General features: G+C 45.8%; 1 protein-coding gene and 2 pseudogenes across 2 annotated transcripts; 2 read left to right on the top strand and 1 right to left on the bottom strand.

Annotated features, from left to right (window-relative positions):
• The first annotated feature begins 430 nt into the window (after positions 1-430).
• Positions 431-3032, top strand: LOC125549589 (uncharacterized). Of its 2 annotated transcripts, XM_087545696.1 has the most exons (5): positions 431-761; positions 1178-1248; positions 1717-1884; positions 1961-2029; positions 2640-3032. In XM_087545696.1, exons 1-5 carry the CDS (start codon positions 629-631, stop codon positions 2757-2759), a joined length of 561 nt encoding a protein of 186 aa, XP_087401822.1. In that variant the 5' UTR covers positions 431-628; the 3' UTR covers positions 2760-3032. The 2 variants fall into 2 exon arrangements, 1 of the variants encoding a protein (XP_087401822.1); XR_015617853.1 differs by lacking the exons at positions 1717-1884; positions 1961-2029; positions 2640-3032 and adding an exon at positions 1454-1541 and having other exon boundaries at positions 744-761.
• Positions 3033-4597: 1565 nt separating this feature from the next.
• On the top strand, positions 4598-7963 carry LOC147982491 (uncharacterized; annotated as a pseudogene).
• Positions 7964-15866: 7903 nt separating this feature from the next.
• On the bottom strand, positions 15867-17292 carry LOC125549590 (UDP-glycosyltransferase 88A1 pseudogene; annotated as a pseudogene).
• Positions 17293-17575: the final 283 nt, after the last annotated feature.

The following is a 17575-nucleotide window of genomic DNA, read 5'->3' as shown; positions in this document are numbered from 1 at the left end:
AGCACCGGTTTGTGCCATGAACCGGTACTAATGAGAGTGGTGGCAGGATGTTGTCAGTCTGGGCCCCTCCAGCACCTTTAGTCACTACCAGAAACTGAAATATTTCTGTGAGTCTCTTATTTTCCTGTCGGGCCCGCGTTAGCGCACAGGGAAATGGGCTTCTACTGTCGGGCCGCAACTGCACGCCAGGAATAGATTTCTTTTCCTGTGCGCTCATCCATCGACCCACAGGACTAATAATATACCTGTCGGTCGGTTCTCGGCCCACTGGAATAGCCCATTTGGCGCCACGGATTCATCTAATTCGTGCCAAAGGTAGCCCATGTCCCGCCGCTTTGCCAATTCGAGCCCGCCGTTTTTCTCAAAAAAAAAGAACATATGGGCTCTATCCCCAGATCGCTCCCAGACCTAGCTCACTCACGAACATTCTCCCCCAAATCTCAGCCCCCCAACCTAGCTCTCTCTGCATCGGCCGGCGGCCGGCTGCGCCCCAAATCCCTCGCCGTCGGCTGCGCCCCCAAATCCCTCGCCTATTCCATTCTCTCGTTCGCCCCCTCCGCCCCCAAATCCCTCGCCTCTTCCATCCTCTCGTCCACCTCCTCCGCCTGATTCGCTGGTCAGTAGCCCAATGACCTGCTGCCTCCGAAGTGTCGCCGACAAAGCTTCCCGCGGCTTCCGGAAGAGGGTCGTCGTCAACGACCCCGTGGCTGCCGTCACTCGACCACCACATCCTTCCCTGAGCGGCGCCCTTTCCAATCTAGGTAACACCCTTTCCTATACAGGTGACGCTCATATGGTATATGAGATTTGTTTGTGGTAAGTGGCGGAGGAGCCCATATGGCCGAATCTTTCATTGTGCTGGTAGTACATGCCTAATCCATCTAGGAATAAGATGGATTTGATAGAGTTCGGGGTTGTGGTTGTTACCCCCGTTGCTGGTAGTACATGCCTAATCCATGTAGGAATAAGATGGATTTGATAGACTTGAGGATTGTGGTAGTTACCCATCCACGGCATAGTATTAGGCCCTATCAGATTTGTGCTGAAAAAAATACAAATCTGTATGCCTATCCTGATTTGGCACTTGTTTTTTTAGTAGACTATCAAATACTTTGTCTTGCTGATTAGACTACCAAATACCAAAATCGAAGTCAAATCTTTTGCTTACATCTCCCAGGTTACAGGACTTCTGAAGTTATTTCACTTGTTGACGAGAAAGAAAACATAGTTAAACTGCTGATTGTCAAGGTAGTGGTTAGTACTACATGCTTGTTGTCGTTTAATATTGGTTGATTTCTCAAATATATTCTATGCATGTCTTGTTTTCTGATCTGATAATGCTTACCAAAGGTTTTTATTATTTTGTTGCTGTGATTGTTTTTTGAGCTCTTTCTTTTTCATTTCCTACTATCCTTATGCTAATTATCTTAAATTGTTATGCTGTGTGTAATAGGATTAGATCTTGGATTTGCTAGTGGATTTTGGGAGTTTCTTAGCCAGCTTGGTGACTCCATATTTTTCACTATTTCAGCAAGTCTTTGATAAGCATTAAACTTTCAGCATTACATTTTTATCTTATGTGTACATCTGTTTGCTTCCAATTGCTATATATGTATTGTTGTTGCTAAATAACTCATATTAAGTATGATATGTTGAGGTTAAATAAGCAAATAGCTGATCTATTCCATTTTCAACACATAATTTGTTAAATGGCAGATCGTGCATGGAGAGAGGAAACTGAGGCCGTTATCTTCAACATCATTTCGGCGAACTATTCAAGAAAACGAAGAACTGAAGCGACGAGCTATTCAAGAAAATGAAGAACTGAAGCGACGTAATGAGAACCTTCAAAAGATAGTGGATATGCATGGAAGACTTTTCTTGGTACTTGCAAATTTGTGCACATGTTTCAGATTGACTGTTCAAACCAGCTATTCTAATGTTGCATACTTGTTCATAGGCCCTTTTTAAGGAGATGGGAAAAGAACTACCAGAGGAGCTACACCAAGGAGAAAGTTTCCAACCACATGTAAGTACATTACTTCCTGAAACTTTTTTCTCAAACTGATGGTCAGCCAACCATTGCAAATAAAGAGTATTATGTTATTTGAGTAGCCATTAGCCATATCATGAATATCTTAGATCTTATTGATTGGCAAGATACTTTATACAGATTTAGCTTGATAGATGGCACTACTTCCTCTCAACCCCCCCCCCCCCCAAATATGTTGAGATATGCTTGTGGGAGTGCATCTTGATTCCTGCATGCACATGTAGTCCCAACTTAAGTGAATTTACACCATGATTCATTCTATTTTTCTAGGATCTCAATTTTTGGTCACTCTCATTTAGTTAAATTTATCATACTTAAGTTCTTGGCCAAATCTGTTCGAAACACCATTTGTGGTAGATGTTCATTGTTTATTCTGACCATCCTCTCTTAGTTAAAATTACTACTAACGTTGTTGGCCAAATCTGTCCAAAATGGATGTGTTGATGGTTTACTCACAAAAGGCCATTTGGTTTTATTATCATTTATATTTTCTACCTGATGGTTTACTGCAACTTTTAATTGAGAAGCCTTTTCTGGTTTGCTTCATAACCTCTCTTGGTCTGTCTAAATAAATAATCTTATGTAGGGGGGCACTAATTCATCTCAAATTGGAACCCAAGCACTTGATGACAACACCGGGAATATTGGCGACATGGCTATTGGTGCAACTAACCTTCACTCCAACAACCAGGAAAGCGAGACTTAGAGTGGTAGTAACCTGGGCAGTGCCTTTGTTGACTTAGAACAGGGTAACACAACTTTGGAACTAATGGTGGTGTTGGTAACAGAGTAGCATTTTGGAAGTTGCAATAGACACTAGAGGCAGGTTATCTACTTCTGTGAAGTATGTTGTATTTTGTTTGTAATGCACTGAAGCTTATCCTTGCAACTTGCAAGTTGAACAATTTATCTTTTGTTGTCGAGAACTGTTATGTACTTAGATGTGCAAAACTAAATCTTATCAGTCCAATTTATGGTAGTGATTGGCACAAGGATCATCATGGTATAATTTGTGTTGATAGATGCAGTATACATATTTTAAATGGATCATTAAGCCGCACCATCCATTGCTGGCGGTTTTGGGCCGACAGGACTAATAATTCTGGTTGTGACATGTACAAATTCCTGTCGGGCACGAACTCACAGCGAAATGTAATGAGTATTCCTGTCGGTGATGAACTGACAGCGAAATGTTGCGAATTTTCCTGTCGGTTCGGACTGACAGGGAAATAACGGATACTCCTGACTACCCTATACCTGACGAAATCATATTTTCCTGTCGGCCACCGTCAGGGAAATGTTTCCTGTCGGTCGGCCGACAGGCAAAAGCAAGTTTCCCTGTCAAGCTATCTCTGTCGGCTTTCCCAGACGGGTGACCGACGGGAAATACTTTCCCTGTCGGGTTCGGCTCTTTTCCTGTCGGTTTCCAACCCACAGAAATATTGCGGTTTTTGGTAGTGAGTACCGGTTCGTGTCACGAACCGGTACTAAAGGTCGTCCTACATAAACCCTTCGTCCACCCGCCGAGCTCGCTCTGTTCTTCCCCTTTCCCCTCCCTCTCTGTTCTTCCCCTCTTCCTCTCGAGCTCATCACACATTTTGCCCAAAATTTGTCAAGATTTGAAGGTCCCCATCGATTCAAATGATCACAAAGGTTAGCAACTTTGTCCTTTCATCTCTCATTGCTAGATTAGCTCTTGCAATGCTTTATATAGTGTTTAATTTGTGAGTTTAGTAATTTGGGAGGAATTATATGTGCTAGTATTTGATTTATATGCAATTTCAGGTCAAAAATAACACTTAGTTTGCATATGTAGGTGTGGTTTACTTAGTGCCCTCAAAATCTCCGCCGTAACCACCGTCGATCGCCCGCACCGTCCCGTCGCCGGCACCACCTTGTAGTGAGCCTCTTGTTCATGAAATTTCATATAAAAATTGATGTTTGTGTGATTTGGATATATAGTTACTCGTATAATTATCTTACCCGTACGTTGTTTGTTATACATAGTGCCATGGTTTTGATATCTGTCCCCGTCGGCGCTCGTCCTTGTTATGATTCGGATGTGGTATATATATTCTCTTTTAAAACTAGTTGCATTTCGTGTTTATGACAAATTATGCCCATCAAGTTGACATAGATATTTTTTCTAGGAGGTATGTGAACCGCAAATTCCAACCGACCCTATTGTCGAGAGGTTAAATTTAGTTGAAAGAGAAATGAGTACTTGAAAGAAAAATTGAAAAGAATTGACGGCGAGAAGATGGAATTGGAGTTGCATGTTGCCGATGTCGTCGATGATCACAAGATCAAGATGGAGAAAATGCGCTTGAAGATCAGAAAGATTAGAAAATATGCCATCGATAGTGAGGCTTGGTATCATTATGCTATTGGATCAATTGTTACCTTAGATGCGATCTTGATCGCATTTGTTGTTGCATTTAAATGCTTTAGCTAAAGAGTTATTTGTTTGTTGCATTTAAGTGTTGTATGAACTTTATGTATGAACTTGTATTAAGTTGGTGTTTTCGGTGCTGTGTATTGAAGATGAGCCGACAATGGATGTACGATGACCGATGCTCTCCCGAGTTCATTAATGGCGTGCAAACTTTTCTGCTTGCGGCTGAGGCAAACAAGCGGGCGGATGGTTTTATGCCTTGTCCATGTGTTGTCTGTAAGAATGGTCAAAATTATTCTAAGTCAAGAATCATTCACGTCCACGTGTTTAAGTCTGGTTTCGTGCCCCACTATAATGTTTGGACCAAGCACGGAGAAAGAGGGGTTATGATGGAAGACAATGAAGAAGAAGAGGACGACGACAGCTATCCTGGACATGGGTTCCCTGAATATGATGATACAACAATGGGGGAAGAAGCTGAGCCGGTAATGCGGGAAGAAGCTGAGCCGGCAATGCGGGAAGAAGCTGAAGAAGAGGCATCAGATGAGCCCGTTGATGATCTAGGTCGGGCCATTGCCGATGCAAAGAGAAACTGCGCAAGTGATTTGGAGAAGAAGAAGTTGCAGCGCATGTTAGAGGATCACAAAAAATTGTTGTACCTGAATTGCGTAGGTGACAAGAAAAAGCTGGGCACCACACTGGAATTGCTGCAATGGAAGGCAGAGAATGGTGTATCTGACAAGGGATTTGAAAAGTTGCTGGTAATGATAAAGGATATGCTTCCAAAGGACAACGAATTGCCCGAGAGTACGCACAAAGCAAAGAAGGCTGTCTGCCCTCTAGGGTTAGAGGTGCAGAAGATACATGCATGCCCTAATGATTGCATCCTCTACCGCGGTGAGCACGAGGATTTGAATGCTTGCCCGGTATGCGGTGCATTGCGCTATAAGATCAGCCACGATGACCCTGGTGATGTCGAGGGCGAGCGCCCCAGGAAGAAGATTCCTGCCAAGGTGATGTGGTATGCTCCTATAATACCACGGTTGAAACATTTGTTCCAAAACAAAGAGCATGCCAAGGCGATGTGATGGCATAGAGAAGACCGTAAGAAAGACGGAAAGTTGAGAGTACCCGCTGACGGGTCGCAGTGGAGAAAAATCGAAAGAAAGTACGGGAAGGAGTTTGCAGATGACGCAAGGAGTGTATGGTTTGGTCTAAGCGCAGATGGCATTAATCCTTTTGGGGAGCAGAGCAGCAACCATAGCACCTGGCCTGTGACTCTATGTTTGTATAACCTTCCTCCTTGGTTGTGCATGAAGCGGAAGTTCATTATGATGCCAGTGCTCATCCAAGGCCCTAAGCAACCCGGCAACAACATTGATGTGTACCTAAGGCCATTAGTTGAAGAAATCTTACAACTGTGGAATGGAACAGGTGTACGTGCATGGGATGAGCACATGGGGGAAGAATTTGACCTAAAGGCGTTGCTGTTCGTGACCATCAATGATTGGCCTGCTCTTAGTAACCTTTCAGGACAGACAAACAAGGGATACCGCACATGCACGCACTTTTTGGACGATATCGACAGTATATATTTGGCTAATTGTAAGAAGAATGTGTACCTGGGACATCGCCGATTTCTTCCGAGCAGGCATCCCGTAAGAAAGAAAGGCAAGAATTTCAAAGGTGAGGCGGATCACCGGACGAAGCCTCGCCACCGTACTGGTGCTGATGTACATGATATGGTGAAGGATTTGAAGGTGGTCTTTGGAAAGGGTCCTGGTGGACAACCTGTTCCGAATGACGCTGACGGACGCGCACCCATGTGGAAGAAGAAATCTATATTTTGGGACCTGCCCTATTGGAAAGACCTAGAGATCCGCTCCGCAATCGACGTGATGCACGTGACGAAGAATCTTTGTGTGACCCTGCTTGGCTTCTTGGGCGTGTATGGGAAGAAAAAAGATACACCTGAGTCACGGGAGGACCAGCAACGTATGCACGGAAAAGACGGCATACATCAGGGTCATGCAAGCTATGCTCTTACCAAAGAAGAGAAGGAAATCTTCTTTGAATGCCTGCTCAGTATTAAGGTACTGTCTGGCTTCTCGTTGAATATAAAGGGAATAGTAAACATGGCAGAGAAAAAGTTTCAGAACCTAAAGTCTCATGACTGCCACGTGATTATGACGCAACTGCTTCCGGTTGCATTGAGGGGGCTTCTACCGGAAAACGTTCGATTAGCCATTGTGAAGCTATGTGCATTTCTCAATGCAATCTCTTAGAAGGTAATCGATCCAGAAATCATACCAAGGTTAGAGAATGATTTGGTGCAATGTCTTGTCAGTTTCGAGTTGGTGTTCCCAGCATCCTTCTTCAACATCATGATGCACGTCCTAGTTCACCTATGCGAAGAGATTAACATTTTGGGTCCTGTATTTCTACACAATATGTTCCCCTTTGAGCGGTTCATGGGAGTCTTAAAGAAATATGTTCATAACCGTGCTATGCCAGAAGGAAGCATCTCCAAGGGCCATGAAAATGAGGAGGTCATTGAGTTTTGTATTGATTTTATTCCTCACCTTAAGCCGATTGGTGTTCCTGAATCGCGGCATAAGGGTAGACTGGATGGAAAAGGAATGCTAGGAGGGGAACAAATAATATGTATGCACGGACATTCTCTCACTGAAGCACACTACACAGTTCTACAGAATTCCGCCTTGGTGGCTCCGTATACGGATGAACACAAGAATTTGCTACGCTCCAAACACCCGGAGCGGTCTGATGACTGGATTACACGTGAACAAACCAGGAGTTTCGCCAGCTGGTTGCAGACACGTACCATGCATGACACCTCTATTGAAAATGACCTGTACTTGCTGTCCCAGTTACCATCTTCGAATATAATGACTTTCAAAGGGTACGAGATAAATGGTAATACATTTTACACGATCGCCCAAGATAAGAAGTGCACCAACCAAAACAGTGGTGTCCGCTTTGATGCAGAAACCAAGACGGGAAAGGAAACATATTATGGTTATATACAGGACATATGGGAACTTTACTATCGACGTGGTTTGAAGGTCCCTTTGTTTCTGTGCAAATGGGTCAATGTGACACGAGACGGGGTAACGGAAGACCCGCAGTACGGAATGACAACAGTGGATCTCAACAATCTTGCGTATGCAGACGAACCATTCGTCCTAGCCAATGATGTGGCACAGGTTTTCTATGTGAAGGACATTTCTACCAAGCCAAGAAAAAGAAAAGATAAGGAAGCGAATGCATCGTACGACGAGCCAAAGTGGCACATAGTTCTTTCTGGGAAGAGAAACATCATGGGAGTGGATGACAAGACAGACATGTCAGAAGATTATAAAAAGTTTGATGAAATTGCTCCATTCACAGTGAATATTGACCCAAGCATCCCGTTAAATGATGAAGATTTTCCATGATTACGGCGCAAAGGGACACACGCGAAGAAAAAGTTTCACACCCAAAGATCTGGGATGTGATCAGCTTCACTATCATCACTTTCTTCTGTGTTTCACACCCAAGAGGGAATCTCTGTAATATTTAGGGTAGTTATGTGTTTTGGCATTTGAAACGCAAAGAAATTTTATGTGCAAACAAATTCTTTCATGCCTTTACTGATTTTTAAAGTTAAGTTATTCACAAACTAGTGATTCACACTAATTTCAAATAATTCAAAATTTAAACTATTCAAATTTGTAAAGTACGGGCACTAAGAGAAAGTTTGTAATTTTTTGTACCTAAAGCAAAAATATTCACAAAGAAACTCTAAATACACAAAAAAACAACTCAAAAATAAATAAAGCAAAAAAATAGAAAAAAATCCGCTACTGGGCCAGAGCGGCCTGCATACGACTAGAAACCCAACCTGTTGTTGGGCCAGGATGCAAGCCCGCAAAGGCCCAGTAGGCCCACAGGGCAGCACAGAACATGTAGGCCCAGTAGGCCTGCTTTGGAGAGGAGCTCGAGAGAGCTACTGCACGGGGGTTATAATCCAGTGCGGACGCCCCTCGGCTAGCGAGGTGGGACTAAACTTGCCGCACCGCACCTGCGCCAGCGCACCCCCTTTAGTACCGGGTCGTGGCACCAACCGGTACTAAAGGGGGGCCTTTAGTAGCGGTTGGAGTCACCAACCGGTACTAAAGGGGGTGCGCTTCCCGCCGCTTGGCCTGGCCAAAACAGGCCTTTAGTACCAGTTGGTGGCTCCAACCGGTACTAAAGGTCCATCCTATATAAGAAAACACTTCCAAAATTTCAGTTTCTCATCTGCTTCTTCTCCTCTGCCCCGTCGCCCGCCGCCCCCGTCTCCATATCCCTCGTCGCCGCCCCGTCCCCGTCGTCGCCGCCCCGTCGTCCCCGTCCCCGTCATCACCGCCGCCCCGTCCCGGCCCGTCCCGCGTCGTCCCTGTCCCCGTCGTCGCCGCCCCGTCCCCGTCGTCGCCGTCACGGCCCGTACGTCCCCGTCCCCGTCGTCGCCGCCCCGGCCCGTACGTCCCCGTCCCCGTCGTCGCCGCCCCGTCCCTGTCCCCGTCGTCGCCGCGCCCGTCGCTGTCCCCGTCGCCGCCCCCCGTCGCCTCTCGCCTCGCCGGTGAGCACACACACATACATTTTTTTAGTTTTTTAGTTATAGAAATAGTTATAAAAATGTTAGAAATTTTTATTTTTTTAGTTATAGAAATAGTTAGTTATATAGCATTGTTAGAAATGTTAGAATTGTTAGAAATTTTTCTGTTTTTTAGTTATAGAAATAGTTATAAAAAACTTAGAATTGTTAGAAATTTTTCTGTTTTTTAGTTATAGAAATAGTTATAAAAAAGTTCAAAATTTTTCGTTTTTTTAGTTATAGAAATATTAGAAATGTTATACAAATGTTACTTATATATATAGAAATGTTATAATTTTTTTCTGTTTTTTAGTTATAGAAATATTAGAAATGTTATAGAAATGTTAGTTATATAGCATTGTTAGAAATGTTATAGAAATGTTAGAAATTTTAGTTATCAAAATCCAATCATTAAAAAAATGATACTTTTTTCGGGCATATAGCTAGTATTTGTTCTCGACGATGCCCGGCCCGCATCCTCGCCGTCGACCCATCCGCGACGACGTCCGGCTGACCCATGTCCGGGACTGGGCTCCGCCGGGCTGCACTGGGAGGTGCTGCCTGGAGGGGCGCGCCGCTTGATGAGGAACCCGGCCCCGGGTCCCGTCGCCGACCCTGATCTCGTTTGGTGGTGTTCGCTTCGGCCAGTTTCGGTGCGGAGGGAGCCGGCCCCGCCAGAGGTGGTACGTCGCCGTGTCAGGGAGGAGGACGAGCACGTCCATCGCTACATGGTTGCGTTAGAGGGCGGCAGGTTCTCCAATACCTGGCAGTTTCTTCAGGGATCTCACTTCAGCTATGATCCTGTGAGGGTTCCTTCTCTTTGGGTGTCCACCGCCCGCGCCGCAGGAACCGCGAGTGTCCTAGATTCTTCTGTAGTATTCGATCTTTATTAGCTACCTAGCCAGTGATGTATTCGATATATAATATTCGAGACGATGTATTCGAGATTATATATTATTCGAGACGATGTATTCGAGATTATATCTATTATTTGAGACGATGTATTCGAGATTATATCTATTATTCGAGACGATGTAATTTGAATACTAAATTGTTTTATATTTCTTTTGGATTAGTTAAATAAAAGCTATGGCGGACAAGACCGGCAGAGAGGGAGAACAGGCCCTGTTCGATATGATACGCCATCCTCACAGGCCAGATGATGATCAGAATGAAGAAGATTATGACGGCTCCGAATTTCTAAACAACACCGGGGAGGGTGATATGATATTCAATCGCGACGACCGAATTGATGAAGTCATGAACTATGATTATGATGATGACGAAGAAAATGTTGATCTCGAAACATCAAAGACCGGCGAGGTATATATATTTATATAAGCAGGCATCTGGTGATCATCACAAGTTTTAAATGACTTGAAGATATATTAACAAATCGATCTTTCTTCTTTCAGCCATCCGGATCGAGCAAATCTTCAGGCAACAGGACGAAACGAGGCCCGAACAAAAAGTTGAAGGAGGGCGTAAAGTACAATATCGAAGCCATCAGACCTAATGGCGAACCATTAGCGCCTAAGAAGATTGCGGACAAGTTCGTTCGTCAGTGCGGAGTTCTTGTGAAGGACCAACTCCCGATCTCCCTTCAAGAATGGAGAGAGCCAGCAAAGCCACGTCCAAATCTTACTTTTGTCGACGACAGACAAAAAAGTCTGCTTTGGGATTCTCTCATGGAACATTTCACCCTACCAGATCATTTCACAGAAGCAGATGTGGAGAAAGTCAAGGACGCTGCTCTTAGGAAGATGGCGGTTGCATTCAACAACCACAAGAATCGTGTATGGGACAAGTACGTCAAGGGAGGAAGGAAGACTCTAGTATTCGAGGGAGCACTAGAGAAGCAAAGTGCTCATTGGGACGATTTCGTGAAATTCAAGGATTCGGAATTAGCTAAGAGAACGGCCGAGAATAAATAAGAAGAATGCCGAAAAAAGGATAAGTTCCATAAGCTGGGGCTAGGTGGCTACGCGGTGGCAATGCCTAAGTGGGATAAGTCTGAGAAAGAGATGGAGGATGCAGGTGTCACTCCAGTTACTAGGAGCTGGCCCCCCAGGTGCAGGACTTGGTTCTATGCGCATGGGGGGGAAGTTGGACCCGAAGACAGGCAAAGTTTCGACGAAGGCATGTCTGAACAGAGCCGACGATAACGGAGTTGGATCATCTTTCGAAGGCCACCGACACCGCGTCAGCCGACTCCTCGTCGAAGTCCTCCACCGAGTCAGCAGACTCCCGCTCCTGCAAGTCCACCAACGCGTCAGGCCACTCCTCGTCGAAGTCTGCCACCGAGTCAGCAGACTCCCGCTCCTGCAAGTCCACCAACGCGTCAGGCCACTCCTCCTCCTCCAAGTCCGGCAAAGCGTCAAGCCACTTATCCTCCAAGTCCGACACAGCGTCAGACGTCCACTCCTCCTCCAAGTCCGACACAACTTCAGGCCACTCCTCCTCCAAGTCCGGCACAGCTTCAGGCCACTCCTCCTCATCCAACTCAGCCCCGTTAGCCATCTCCGCCGCCTCAGCAATCGTAGAAGAGACACCCCGCAGCTATGGTGTGTAGCGGTACGAGTCGAGGTAGTACAGGAAGTACAGGCGGAGGCAAGCGAAATAAATATGGTCCAAGCCTCACTACTCCTCTTCCTCAGAGGGCTTACGACAGGACCGAGGAGAAAACCACTGCCATAGTGCGGGCAGAAGTGGACGCCCATTTTGGACCGAAACCGCCACCGCCGCCAAGGGAGAAAGTGCCTGCGGAAAAGATTGACCACTTCATTCGTATGGCTCAACCACCAGCTCCCAAGCCTGCTGACACAGACTATGAGCGCCACATCAGGAAGTTAAATCGAGCACGTCTATAGAAGGAGGCGAGCTCGAGCTCGAGCAAACAACAAGCAGCTGTCAAAAAATGCGGGAAAACCATTCCCCAGCTGGGAGAACAGGCGGCGCAATCGATCCCCTCGCTTGTTGTGCCAACAACACGTGACAGTACGCGCGCCCAATATTATTGTGGGCAAACAGTTTACGTTCCCGAGGTGGGCAATGTGGTAATAACCGAGGAGCATATAACGCAGGCTGAAATTCTCAACATCACTGTTGGACAACTCCTCGAGATCGAGCCCATGCCTGTGCTTACAGAGGAGGAAATAAAACGGAAATATGTCTGGGGCGAACCTTTGGTCAAGCCAGACGAGGTCAAAAAGCTCCCAACTAGAATGTATGAATTGCATCAATGGTACATGGACATTACCAAGAGTTCCAATCGAGAGTCCCTCATGGTGGAAGTCAAGAAGGATCATTACTACCATCAGAAAGCTGTGGCCGTTGAGTATAATGAACTGTTTTAGTTATACAATCAAGACGCACTCGACAAATCTATCGTCAGTTGCTATTGTCTGTAAGTGATTTTTTCTGTAATTTAAGTCTCAAGCTAGCTGTAGTGATCCTTTTGATCAATCATTACCTATAATTATCCTCACTATATTCTTTTCTGTGGTATTATGCAGGATGAAGATGTATGAAATGAAAAAAGGTGGACGCTATGGCATTGGGTTCATTGACCCAAACACCGTTAATGAATACACATGGAAAATAGATCCATATCATGAAAAGCATGTAGAGGACAGCATGCTAGAGTTCTTGAAGCGCCTCAAATACAATGAAGATATACTACTTCCTTACAACTTCCAGTGAGTCACACTGTCTTGTACTACAAATTCTCTGTTTTTGCCTACTAGCTAGCTACATGTTTTTGCTTACATATGCCCGCTTAATTAAGACATGCAAACGTGTGTGCATGCAGATTTCACTGGATCTTGTGTATCATTAAAGTTGACGCCGGAACAGTTGAAATACTGGACTCACTACACAAAGCAAATACTGACTATAACATCTTGTTTGGGATAGTCAACAGGTAATTTTAATCATTATTAACTATATATCTCAGCCTATTTAGTTCGTCATTTCATGATATGAACTATTTAATAACCACTTTATTCATTTTCTTTGTCGGCGGGCAGGGCTTGGGCAAGGTTCATCAGCGTCACTAAAGGCGAATGGAAACAAAAGCTGAAATGGTTTCGACCCAAGGTAAGTAATTAAGTAGTACTAGCTAGCTAGCTAGCTGCCATCTCTTTAAATATCATGCTTGATTAATTATTATCTGATCAAATTCCATTCTTGTAAAGGCCCTAAAGCAGGCGCAGGGGACTGATCTGTGTGCATACTGTGTTTGCGAGAACATTCGCATGATGGCGTCCGAAAGGAGCAGATCTCAAAGACAGGAATGGGTACGTTTGTCAGAACACTATTCACAATTTTTACACCATTATCGATATCTAGTCACACAACTAGTAACATGCATATTGATCTCCTTCTTAACAATTCACAGAGGTGTGGGACAAGCTCCTAGAAACAACAGAGCGCGTACAAGCACTTCAAGAGGAAATAGCGGGATTTTTGCTCGACCAAGTCATAGATCCGAAGGGAGAATACCATTACCCGCTATCGCCCCCATGAACCACTTCCAATTGTCATCGTGCTCCGAAGGCACCAATTAGGCTAATGCCACTGGCTCCGAAGGCAACATGTAGGAGAAATTGTATATAGCTATACATGTGTGTATGTGTGAATTAATATGGTAGTTTGTGAGACATTTGGTGATATATATATGATTGGTTATACTAGAAATTCTATATATATATATATATATATATATATATATATATATATATATATATATATATGCATAACGTGTACAATGTGTAGTATCGTAAAATACCAGCAAACGAAAAAGAATTAAATGGAAAACACAAAATTAAATGAAAAAGAAATCATAAAACCAAAAAAACCCCAAACTTTGTAGTACCGGTTGGTGTTACCAACCGGTACTAAAGGACTCCCGGCCCCCGGAGCTGACTCGTGCCACGTGGTTGCCCTTTAGCACCGGTTCGTACTGAACCGGTACTAAGGAGGGGGGGGGGGGGGGCGCCTTTAGTACCCACACTTCAGTGCCGGTTATGGAACCGGCACTAAAGGGTCTTACAAACCGGTGCTATTGCCCAGTTTTGCACTAGTGCCGGACTACTTTGCTTGCGCTGTGCGAGGTCACTCTCAAAGAGTTAGAACTTGTCAGTGTCATAACACAAATTTTCCAAACCTCCTGTCTATTTTCCATGGGATACAGGGACTTTGCTGCAGTCCTGACAAGGACGCTGCTGGAAAAAATTCTACTAAGCTGCCTCCACCACCATATCTGAAAGTACATGAAATTTCCAATAGTACGAGTCAGCTATTGTTTAACGTCAATTATCGTGAGGATAAATTTTCCTGAGTATATCACTCGTGATATAACACCCAGCACAAATACGGTCAGTGAATTTTGCTTTACCGTATTTAGAAAACCGTCACTTAGTCCCGTGTGTTCCGGCCAACTCTCTCCCTTGTCTTTTTAGCGTTTGACACATGGGGCTGTGTAAAGCATGCCAAGTGTTTCACACGTATCTTTCACACATTCACACGTCTGTGTGAAGTGTTTCATTCCTAAAAAACACTCACGAAACTTATCGAACTGAGCCCTCAATCCTAGTCATACAAGGCAGATTGGTCTTTGCAAAATATGTATGGCTATGGATGAATATCTGGAGCACGCACTGCTAAAGTGTTCACATCCAAAACGTTTGTGGGACCAGCCACAGCAGCAGGTGCGGCTTCCATATGCCTAGGCTACATCCATCAATATGGGCCAGGGGCACTGTGTGATCGTTCATCATGTGGCCAATTTGGCACCTAAGAAATAGATTGACGCAGGAGGGGGAAGGCTTCGACCCGGCAACCTCTATCCGTCTTATTAGGGAGGCCATCACACTCGTGGATATTACTGGACCTCATGCTCTAGTGATGCCCGGCCATGGTTGGTGGCATCCTCGAGACCCAGATTATGCCAAGATTAACACCCACACTGCTATCAAGCGAGAAGATGGGAGAGGAGGGGCTAGGCGTGTTGCTCGATCATCCAGTTCATTTCTAGGGGAGTGGAGTAAGCTATACCCAGGAGTAACTGATCCTCTCATCGCGGAGCCGATGGGTCATCTTCGCCAAGCTTAGGGGATTTACAAATGTCATTCCATAGACGGATTACCTAGAGTTGGTGAACCTCTGGACAACTCGCCATGACTCTCGTTCAGTCGTGGCACCAATTTTTACAGAAATTGGAGAGCTTGCTAGCAGTTTCGATTATTTTGTTATTCAACATCTATTAAGATATTTTGCAAAAAAACGTCTATTAAGATCAATTAACAGCCTGGCTCATATATGTGCCAAGCTTTCTAGCACGATTGACGTGACTGAAAGCTGGTTGGACAAAACTCCTAGCTTCCTGACCAGCAGCATGTTGGCTGACTGTTGGGCAAATGCCATTATTTGAATAAAGCTTTTGAAATTCCCCCGCAAAAAGAATATGTGTGGGATTTTTCATACGTTGGAGGTTCCAGTTCCATCCACCTCACATAAATAACGCTGGAGGTTACCTCTACAATTTTTTTTGATGTTTTCCTTTTCTGGCAATAATGGATGGACTATCCATAGTTAAAATGTAAGGAATATCAAATCTAAGAATAATGTACCTAGTTATGAATTGAATTATATCGATATAGGTCATATTCTTCAGAGGATGGAGGTAGTAGCGACTTAAGTTATTGACCACGCAACCAAAATGTAAATTGGGCGGCTTGGACAAGCAACATGCTGGCAACATAAATGTACATACTAGTGCGTCAATCGCTGAGTTGCTTTCCAAGATTATCAACATCCAACAGAAACTGGGCAAATGCCACCCGCGAGGGGCCACCTTCCTCGAGGGCCGCCTTGGCCTCTTCCCTGAGAGCAGCTACCCGGGCCCTGAGATGCCTCCCTTCCTCACCCTCAATCACGAGCCGCACCTTGGCCTCCACCTCGCCTGCTTTCACAAAACCTGTCATGTATCCCTCCAGCTCCACAGCGACGCCCATGCTCTCTGTCATAGACACCTTGTTCATCCTTTGCTCTCCTTCCAGCGGCAGACACAACATCGGCACCCCAGCCACAATGGCCTCCAGTACCGTGTTCCATCCGCAGTGTGTCACGAACGCGTCGGTTGCCCTGTGGCCGAGCACGTCCATTTGCGGTGCCCACGACTTGATGACCAGACCCCTGCCATTGGTCCGCTCTAAGAACCCTTGAGGCAGGAGCGCGTCAAGGTCCGGCTCAGGGCACCCTTCCAAGTATTTTTCTGGGCTGTCGCTTCCGCAGGCATGCGCACGGACCATAGGAACCGCTGCCCTGACCTCTCAAAGCCAATGGCTATCTCCTTCAGCTGCTCTGTCGAGAGCGTGCCCTTGCTCCCCAAACAAAAGAACATGACACTGCGGTCGGGCTGCATGTCGAGCCACTCGAGGCATTCGTTCCTCTCTACTTTTTCCACATCCTTGGTGCCCTTGCCGACGAATGGACCGACGCAGTAGATCGGAGGCAGGATCCTTTCGGGAACGCAGAGCGGGCCCCTCAGAGACTGCACCGCCCGACTCTCCAACGACTCGAACGTGTTCAGGAGAACGCCCATGGTCTCCGTATTGCGCTTCCAGATGTTCATCATGGCCTTGCACGTCTCATCTTCGGTGTGCTCCAGCAGTTCCTTGAGGAGATGAGACGCTGGCATCGGCGGAACGCCGACGAAATCGAGCGGCATGTCCCCGAGTTCCTTCAAGCCCGTCTGCCTGCCGGCAATTAGTGCTGACAGGCAAGAGGCGCTCCACGCGAAGAACATGTAGACCGGGACGCCGAGCTTCATGCAAACGTCGGTGGCGTCAATGCAGAACATGTCGAGGACAACAGAGTGGAAGCTTTTCCGGTCCATGGCGTGGAGGAATGCTTCGAACTGCTCGTTGTAATAGTGCAACAGCTGGAGCATGAGTAATAAAGGGTGCTTGCTGGAGGCGGCGAAGCCTAGAGTATGGATGGACGGGAGGACATGGAAGGAGATGGATGGGTTGGAGGGGCAATGCGCTCGATGGCAGTGGTGCCGGAGTCTGGCAACTTAAAGGGAGGCTCGACGAGCACCATGGTGACGTCGTAGCCGTGCTTGAGAAAGACGTTGGCGAGCTCTGTCATGGGGCGAACGTGGCCTACGCCGGCGCCGGGGTACAGCACCACGGTCTGCTTCATCTCGAACATATGGAAGGTGGGGGACAATGTTATTTTGAGAACCTATTGGAGGTGGCACTGGCACCCATTCTGATGGATGACACGTGACATTCACAAATCACAAAGCATCCCGGGGGGGGGGGGGGGGGGGGAGATTAGATGCTTTGTGATTTGTAAATGCCACGTGTTATCCATTAGGACGGGTCTCACCTGCTAACCGTGAGACCTGATCTCATATTATTTTTTTTCGAAATAGTTGGCCTTCTGCCTTGCGAGAGGAGCAGTTTGGGCATGGAATCTCACG

The sequence above is a fragment of the Triticum urartu genome, chromosome 3A (assembly GCF_056163025.1).
Source record: "Triticum urartu cultivar PI428250 chromosome 3A, HENAU_Tu73, whole genome shotgun sequence".
Taxonomy (NCBI): domain Eukaryota; kingdom Viridiplantae; phylum Streptophyta; class Magnoliopsida; order Poales; family Poaceae; genus Triticum; species Triticum urartu.
This window is presented reverse-complemented; position numbering and strand designations above follow the sequence as displayed.